The sequence below is a fragment of the Ictidomys tridecemlineatus genome, chromosome 5 (assembly GCF_052094955.1).
Source record: "Ictidomys tridecemlineatus isolate mIctTri1 chromosome 5, mIctTri1.hap1, whole genome shotgun sequence".
In the NCBI taxonomy this organism is placed as follows: domain Eukaryota; kingdom Metazoa; phylum Chordata; class Mammalia; order Rodentia; family Sciuridae; genus Ictidomys; species Ictidomys tridecemlineatus.
The window spans coordinates 163,674,741-163,684,451 of NC_135481.1; the positions used below are offsets into that span (position 1 = coordinate 163,674,741).

At 39.6% G+C, this 9,711-nt stretch overlaps 1 protein-coding gene across 1 annotated transcript in view; it reads right to left on the bottom strand.

Annotated features, from left to right (window-relative positions):
• Sptlc3 (serine palmitoyltransferase long chain base subunit 3) overlaps positions 1-9,711 on the bottom strand; it is a 139,729-nt gene that overhangs the window by 36,767 nt on the left and 93,251 nt on the right. The window contains exons 8-9 of the mRNA XM_005320471.4: positions 8,997-9,216; positions 1,204-1,330 (exon numbers count right to left, since the gene is read on the bottom strand). Coding sequence (XP_005320528.1) covers positions 1,204-1,330; positions 8,997-9,216 — 347 coding nt within the window. The remainder of the gene's footprint in view (positions 1-1,203; positions 1,331-8,996; positions 9,217-9,711) is intronic.

Sequence of the window (9,711 nt, forward strand, 5' to 3'; positions counted from 1 at the left end):
TGGTGCTGAGGATCAAACCCAGTGCCTCACATGTGTGAGGCAAGTGCTCTGCAACTGAGCCACAACCCCAGCCCCCTAGAGGTAATTTTATAAAATATTTTTAATCACTTGCTTTGACTATGTCCTATCACATGAAGTCAGGTGTGGAATTTTCCACTTGTGGTATCATGTCAGCTCTCAAAAATTTTGTTTCAGATTTTAGAGCATTTGAGATTTCAGAATTTCAGGTTGTGAATGGCCAACAGGTCCTAGGTTTCTGGTAAAACACATATCTGAGTAAGTATTCTGCTGCCTTTAATAATATTTAAAAAGGAGGGATATCACCATGTATCTACTGAAATAGCTTTGGAAGTTTGCACTAAACAACACAGGGCTTTGGACCAGCTGGAAGGAGGGACAGAATACAAGAATTGCCTAGCCTAGTGGCCTGTTCTGGGGTCAGTATGATTTGCTACTTCTATAAATGTGCTTACTAGCTTGCCTGGCAGGGAGAGTTGCTTTATTCATCATTGAAGTCCCCACTGGTATGTGACACATAGTAAAAACTGTATAAAAGAGATCTGAAAGATAGAAGGACAGTTCCAAGAGGCTTTGATGAAACCATTCTTCAAAAAGAAATTCTTCAAAAAGAAGATTATATTCATTTGGGTTGAACAAAGTAGCCAAATTTTAGATGAGGTGACCCGATGACAAATAAATGACAAATAAATGACTGAAAAGCTATTGTGTGTGTTTTCCCCATAGGTCCTCAAGTGGCCACTGGTGGCTTTCCCTTGCCTAACCTCTGCCGGAAAAAATACAAAAGCGTTTCAAGAAGTGAATATTAAATAGACTAATTTGGTCTCTGGGAAATACAGGAGACAGAGCTCAAACACATATAGGCAAACACACACACACACACACACACACACACACACCCCACAATGTTTACTTCATTTTAACATGGGTCACACAAAATTGTCCAAATTTGCTAATCATGTTAAAGGGTGAATTAGAAGATTTTCTTTGTTTAACAAAGGATTTGTGGGTGTACATGTGTGTATATGTGTGTGTACTGACAACAGCTATAGTATACTTGTCACCCAACTTGATTTACAAATTGGACTTCATAAGACAAGGATGTGTACTTGAGAAGGAGGCAGATTGACAGAGAGGTTTGAGAGAGGAGTTTAAGAGAACTGTGCTCTTTGAAGATGCTCTTACCTTGTGTGGTCCCGTCCAGGCCCATGATGAGTTTCAGGGATCTGATGATTTGCTCTGCAATCGGGGGGCTCATGGATGTTGCATAAACAGCACTATGTGAGTGAACCCGTAAATAATCCACAAGTTCCTTAAAGAAAAGAGGAAACCAAAAAGGAAGGCAAATAAATATCAGTACTGGTGGTGATTATCAAATCTAGTTCCATCCCCATTCATTGCAACAAAAGATATTTTGATTTTTTCAGCTCAAAAGATGAATGTGCTCTGGTTTCCAATGGGGATTGCCAATTGCTTATTTTTTCTATCCCTTTTTTCTTAGTCTTTCCTTCAAACACCTATGAACAGTATAAAGGGGGGGTGTGCTACAAGTTTGAATTAAGATCTTCAATTTAAAACCAGATGTATGAAGGAAAAATGATTTCTGAAACACTTCTGAATGCCTACTACATATGAGCACCACCTGCTTTAGTATTCAGGAGTATCTAAAGAATACAGGAAATAGTTCTTGCCCTTGAGAATATTACATATGATCATGCTTATGGAAGTGGAAGGGTACAAGAAATAATAGATATGCAAATACATGTATTTTACAGGGCTACAAGATGCATAGGAAAGAGAGAGGCTGCTGGTAGATAGTTGGAATAGATAGGAAAGCTTCCAGTGAGAAGATGGTATCGATTAAGCCTTGAAGAATGAAGAAACAAGAAAAGAAAACTTGTAAGAAGTGGGTGGCACAAGGGAGAAATCAAAGGTGCAGAGAGGCAAGAGAGCAGAAAGCACGTATATTTGATTTGTTAGCAAAGAAAATTTTGTAATTCTTTTACTCCCTGTACCCATACATCTTTGCAATCCATCTTGGTAGGCCCTTCCATCAAGAGACAGATGACTCTGGGCTGGCCTTGTGAATTACTTTGAGCAGTAGAATGTGGCAGAAGTGATGGTGAGCTAGTTCTGAGCCTATGCCTTAAGAGGAATTTCGTTCTTTCAGAACCTTCTTAAGCTGCCATGCAAAGGAAGTCTGAGCTAGCTGGCTGGGGGATGAGATCATGTGGAGTAGAGCAATGCCATTTCAGCAAAGGCCACTCCAGCCATCCAGTGATCAGTTGACCCTACAGCTGACTGTCACACAAGGACAAGTTCAGATGAGACCAAAAAGTAGCCCAGTGGAGCCTAGCCCATATTGTTTATATATAGAATTGTAAGCTAAATACATGTGGTGTTTTAGTCATTAAGTTTTGGGGTGGTTTGTTGTTTAGCAAAGACTAACAGATACACATTTTTTGTAGGCTAGCAGAGAACTAGATAGGTAGGGATAGTGGGAAATTAAACCAGGATACAGGATAGGACCAGATAAATGCAGATTGTGCCTTAGGCCATAGAGACCTATTGGAATTTTTGTATAACAATCTTTGGAGTGCTGAGCCATTACAGAATTTTGGTTTTCAGGGGTAGGAACAATATTTAACCCACATGCCTAACTTCTGGGGCCAATTATAAAGTTCCAGGAAAGTTTGCTGAGAGTCCTAAGAAGTTCCAAAAATCGAATGCCACAATGGGGAGGGACTCAGAGCTAGTATTTGTATGTGCTCAGCTTGACTTCACTAGCTCATGGCCTGGGACTCTCTGGATGTCCTATGGAAAAACTAAGGCAGTTAGTGGTAACTATGAATTAAGAGCGAGGTCTTTAAAGGATACACCATTTTCTCTAGGATATCATCATAGCTTAAAATTCCCTTTAAGTCTTCAATTATTCCTATGGCAGTGAACTGGGAAGAGCTCTTAGGAATTGAGATCTTTTGTTTTTGGGTAGATCCATATCCTTCTAACCCTCCTTCACTGGTCATATAAAAATTCCCCGCTCTGAGCCTGGGAATGGGCCCTGCCTCTCATTTTCTCATCTTTTTTTGGGGTATTTGTAGGCATTTTTTTTTTTAATTTACAAGTATTTTGAACATTTGAAGTTCATCTTCCTCAGTAAAGTGGCTGGTCAGCCTCACATGTGGTGTGTGAAGGTTAAATCAATAGGTGATGACTCTACCTGGCCTTTAGGGGGAGCCAAAAGCTCCATTCTGTCCTTCCTGCCTCCTCCAAGGTCCTTCATTCTAAGTCCCTCTGCCTTCCTCTCTACTTTCTTCCTCCTTCTTCTGCACTTTAAATGGTTTATTCCTTTTGGTTGTTTCTTCTTTTCTTTCTAGGTTCTTTCTTTCTCTCTTCCTTGGACTTGGGTTACTTTCCCCCCTCTTTATTTATTCATTTTTTTTTCATTTCAATTTTTCCATTGAAATGTTTTTTCCTTAGTATTTTTTTCCTTCCTTCACTTTTTTCATTCACTCTCTCTCTTCTCCCCTTTCTTCCTCTTCCCACTCCTTTCTTCCATCTTTCCTTCTAGACAGTGTTTGCCAAAGACTTGCTCTGACCTATGTGTGGCAGTCCAAGAGGGAAGGGAGGACATATTCTGGTCTCTGGCATCTATTACCCATGTTTATGATGAAAATTAACTTTATGTCTATTCTGTTCTTTTGTGAATCATATCAGTTTGGTGAAACTCTTTGGGAGAGTTTTCCTCTAGTCAAAGAGCATGTGTATGATGATGTCCTGACTTAAGGCATTAGCCAGGTAGCATTCAGGAAGTTCACTTTGGGGCATCTGGTATACCTCTAAAAGAAAGCAATCATTTTCCAGGTTGCTACAACCAGGCTGCCCTTCAAGTTCTGTGTCCAGCACCCCTAGGGAGAACCGGCAGGGATTTTCTTTCTCTGTTTAGAGCGAGTACCTTCTCACAGGATGCTGGAGGAACCAAGTAGGAGAGAGTGAGTGGGTCAAGCATGTAACATGGATGGGTAGAGGAGACAAAAAGATAAAACTCTGCAGATTGTCTTTATTTCGGCTCCATCATTTTGCAGGAGGTAATGTCCTAAGGTTATGTAACAACACACAGATAACCTCTCACCACAAGCCAACGATATTCAGCTCATGATCTTCTTTCATGATTAGAGGGGTGGTGCAACAGCAGTGAAAAGAAAGAAAAAGAGTGGCATTCTAAACAAAGGAATACTCAGACATGAAGACAGACTGAATGACTCTGAGGAGAAAATGGGGCTAAAAATTGATACCATCGATAATGTGTATGCATTTCCTATGTGAGGCTCCATTTTAAGAACTTTGTAGGTGTTTAACTTATTTGAGCTCCACAATAACTCATCATTTTACAGATGGGACCACTGAGTCACAGAGAGGTTCAGAAAATTATTCACGACAGGTGGCAGAATGAAGATTTGAATCCAAAGAATCTAGTGCTGGAGTCCACCCCATCCTTGGTATTAGACTCATTATCTCTCCAAATCAGACCAAGAGTGAGCTTAGTTTAAGGCGAAGGAGGGTCCAGGAGAGCACAAAGACCAATGAAACTTTTATTTATTCTTTGATACTCTCCTGATCCACAGAGATTGTTTCTTTCATGGGGGAGATGGGAAAGAATTCTGGATATACACCAGTCTACAGTGTCCTAAACCACAGCTTGAATTCTGTCTTTAAATGTTTCATGTCTATTACTTTTGTTTCTTCAAAGGAAAGAAAAGCTTGTTGGGAATAGGGATAGAGCTAGTACACTTTCCTAAAATCCACAGAAGTGGGTATTTAGCAGGGGTCCAGCACATCCTAATTATCTAGTGGAAGGTAGAGGGATTTCAAAGATGCAAGAAGGATAGCGGGACTCCTTGATGTATAAAGGGAGTACTAAGCTGCATTCTTAGGAACAAGTATAGCAAATATTCCTGGTCTGAAGGGCACTGTTGACCAAGACCAGACAAGGAAACAAAGCCTCTTTTGATTCCCACTGTCCCCAACTCCAATTTTCTTTCATAAACTGACAATTTCACAAGCATTCTCAGTTTGAGTAAGTAGCCCATCAATACAACACGAAGACCTTCCATATTACATTATTATTCCTTTGGACTGAGTTCACTTTCTCTCAGTCTGACTTTGCTGATGAGGGTTAATTTTCTGTGTGGTTCAGAAAATGGGAGTCTTTAAGTAACTTCTGGAGAGTGTCAAGGAAAGCCTCAATTCTTGCTTACTGATTCCCTTTCTTTCTTTCCACACCCCCCATTGGGCTCCTTGAGCCATGAATTAGGCGTTGGCTTTGGTCTTTTGTAAGGTTAGTCTGGGTAGTGTCTTTCTTCAGTGTGGGTTAGAGGTCTGCTCAGAATGAGGCTTCTAAGTCCATTTGTAAGTTCAAAACCCTGATTATTTTCTTTACCCATAGGCCTGGAGTTCAAGGACAAGGGTGGGTTTTCTGGAGGAAATCAGACAGGAGGCTCTTAGAATAAACATCTTGGTACTCATTCCATGACCCCTATTTACTTCAAAGGGCTGTTAAATACACCCAGGGCAGAGCTGGCTTCTGCAAGGGGCTTGCCTCCTTCTGGCACGCAGGCTGCTGGGGCTAATGATCACCCCAAACTCTGCTGCCCTATCCCACTCTCCTCTTTCAGAATTTCAGCCCTGCAACCTATCAGTCATGAGGACAACCTTTGCTTCATTCATTTGCAACTTTCTGGTCAGCCTTTGGAGGCTGTGGAAGCCAGTGAATAGCAAAGGCATGCAAGGAGCCTGCAGATCTATGCCTGGAGAAAAACCGAGGGTCTGCTGTGTGCAACACATCTTCCCAGCAACTGGATAAATAAAACTTAAAAAAAAAAGAAAGAAAGAAACGAAAGCAGAAAGAAACCTAGCCTTATCACCTCAGGCTTTCTTCAAAGAAGTCATTCATAGCATGGAGCTCTGACATGGGGAGGGAAGGGATTATCTGACATTTCATCTAAAAGGTCTTAAAAGGACAGGGTCCTCCAAATGGACTGTTCACTCTGTATATAGAGCAGCTCCAAACACCATGTGAACAAAATTAAAAACTCTTGCAAGCTTTTGAGAAATTGCTTTGACAGTTTACCTGAGGTAGGGAAAGCAAGCCACAGCCCAGAAACAATCTCTAATTAGCAGATATAAATTTGTAGGACATTTGTGAGGGGAAGGCTGAGACCCAGACACAACCACTATTGTCTGTGGTCCTAGCAGCACTAAGCCAATTTTTTTCAATCAATCAAGATATTGATTTCTTGTATGATTTGTTCAGTTACTAACGTATAAAGCTGACCCTGACCCATTCTTCAAGGATTTCTAGAACTTCCCAAACACTGTTTTTGGGAATATCATCCTTCTACATGAGTAAGGCCATTTAAAGAGATTTCAGAGCCATATATTTTTGTCTTTTTTCAAATCTTTTTTCTTGATTTTTGTATTTGCATGATTATTTTCCAATTTCAAAATTTACCAAGAACCCAATAAAATTGAAATTTTTTAGAGTTTCAGAAAAATGTCAAGACTAAGAGTGTGCACTTAACTTTTTTATGGTTAATTTTGTAACCATTAGTTCTGAATCTTAGATTTATTTTGTAGTCCCCCCCACCACCTTGAAATATATACTTCCAAATATCCAAAGTTTCATAAACTTTGAAAACTGTGTACTAGTTATTTAAATAAATGAATAGAAATATTTTTTCAAATAAAAATTTTTACTATTTACCCAATCCTATGCTCTTTTGATTCAAAAGCATAGTTTAAAACAGACTTTAAAATGAAATTGTTCACAAAATTATATAAAGTTTAGGGAAATAAAATATGTGACTTAAGTAAGAAGTACATATAATTTTAAATTAATATAATTAAAAATTATAAAGATATCAAGGAACAGATACATAAATTGTATTCCTTTCATGGGCTGTTTAGGTTGGAAGGAAATAAATTTATCTGGGTTTATTATGGTCTCACCCAAACTGTTCCAGACAGTTATGGGTCTGACTAAATTTAAAATCATCAGAGAATGATCACACACGCAGTTTCTTAGGTGTCCTCTGCTCACTCTCCAGGTCTTCCAAACTACCTTATGTATTCAAGATTTCATATCTTGCTGGTTTAGGGCCCTGGCGGATGAACCTCTGCCAAACACTCTCTAATTCCTGCTGCCATCTTGTGGTGAATTCAGAGACTGCATGTAACATGGAGTTTGGGGACAAAAGAGGAGAGGAAGGAGAGAAGGGGTGTGCATGAAGCAGCTTGCTGGATCCAAATATAGTGAACAAAATTGAATTTTCAAGGTGCAAAGACATGAGCAAATGTAAAAACTTATTCTGCAATCCTAATTAATGTAAATAATTTTAACAGTTGCTTAGTCTCTATCCCCAAATGAATAGATGTCATGTAGGCAAGAGTACCTCCACTTTTAAATATGGCAACTGACTTCAGGATGGAAAGTGGGAGAAAATCATAGCAAGCTGGTCCTAACTGAGGCTAATCACAGGCCTTTGTTTAAAGTGGGTAACAAACGAAGACACTCAAAAGAGAAAAATGTGACATCTACCCAATTTGACAGCCTTTCAAGGATCTGCTTGCTTCAGTTTATTCAGGTGCTTTTGGCTCAGGAAACATAGTTACGCTTGGTTACAAATTTTGTAGCTCAGACTGCTGCTAAAGTAATCACAAAACCACAACCTCACAAAGCAATGTAACCTGGATGAGGGAGCTTCTAAATTTGAGACCTTCTGATCCCATTGCTGTGACAGTTAGGGAGGTGATATTTAACCTTTCCCTAGATTTAGCTGACATTTCTAAGAATCTGGGCCTCTCCTATGTTTTTAGCATTAGCCTGCTAATTCCCACAGTAGAGGAGGATGAAAAACCATGCTTCGAGCACCGGAAGAAAGCAGTACTTACTGAAGGGTAAAAGACCACTTTAAACTCTGAACATTTTAAAGCATTTGTACATCTCATGGCAGGGAGAGTGGCTAAAATGAAATTTGTTATTTTAAATCATAGACTTTCACTGCTTTGTCCAGGAGGCTGAGCTTGTGTTCCTGCTGGTCATAGGGGAAGGGAATTGGGAATTTTAGACAAGCTATAGATGCCACCTGCATGCATTAGTTTGGGGCCCGTGGTGCCATGAATGCAAGGTAGAACCAAACTCCATGGTCACACAATCTGTTTAGGACAGGTGTAGGCTTGTGTGAGATGACCTGCAAGAGTTGGATAAGGCTGTATGTAAGGAGGCTGACAACTCACTCCCTGATCTGGAGAGTTTGAATATTTGATTTTCTTCTTGTCCCTCTTTTTAAAAAATTTCTTTCCAATATTTGCTGTTGTATGTTTACAAACCCCTTGGTGATATATGGGCACTCAAATATCAGGGTTAGAATTCATTTAATCATCTAATCACATCAAATCAGAACTTTTTTTTTAGTTATACAGATAAGAAATTAGAGAATGACAATATTTGGCCTATCACTTATCCAACAACATGAGTAAGTATAGTTTTGTAGACAAAGTGTCTTAAAAGTCTGTTCCTGATCCTGTCATTCTTTTGATCAACACTTTTAAAACCCATGGGGTCAGCCTCTTTAATATCTGTCTTCATTTAAAATTTAGATTTCAATTATAGATTGAAATTCATTCTAAAAGATCCCAGATCCTACCCTGGAGAGTCTGGATCCTCTGTACCTTGTGCACACTGCTAGCATTTCTTCTTTTTTTTTTATTATTATAATGTAATCATTCACCCCAGGTTTCACTTTATCACTGGAGTGTGAGTTCTAGGATGTTCCAGGCCTTGCCTGGCTCTGAACAGGTTACAGAGATTAGACAAGACAAGGTGCATTGAATTGATACTTTCAAAGAATTCAGAGAAGCCCTGCTGACATGCTTCGGGTGTTCAGGGTTTAAAAAGACATAACGAATCCCTTCCTTACCTTTTTTCCAGCTATATAACCTCCAGAGGATCCAAAGCTTTTGGTGAAGGTGCCCATGTACACATCAACATCATCAGGGTTCATTCCAAAGAATTCTCTGACACCCCGGCCAGTTGGACCCAAGGCCCCAATACTGTGAGCCTCATCCATGTAGAGGTAGGCCTTGTATTTCTTCTTCAGAGCCACAATCTGGGGCAGATTCACGATGGAACCTTCCATGCTAGGAATAAAATGCTCATAATCAAATGCTCATAATCAACAAATACTTTCCTGTGAAGCTCTATTCGTCTCTCTTCTAACCATCCTAGATTGCCTATTCTGACACAACTGGGGTGGGGGGCCGTCAGGGACATATCATTCCTTTCTTCTCAAGGCATATATATATATATATATATATATTTTAAATAAGACAGTCCTCTCAATCTTGTAAGGGTGGTCTGGCACGTCTAAGCTACTTGAGTAAAATAATTTACATTCAATGAATTTGAACCACTTTGGGTTGTTACAGTTAATCTCCAAACCAACAATTAACCCACCTTATTTTTGATCCAGTTTACTTGTAAAGCTGATTATTGTAACTAGACAGACCATTTTTGGCTTCCAGGTATTCTACTAGTTATAAATTTCTCTATGGTGACCCACTTTTTATCCACCTGCTTTTGCCTGTTTGGCCAGGCCTGTCTGACCTAAATTAAGTGCGTGGATTTGCCAAAGA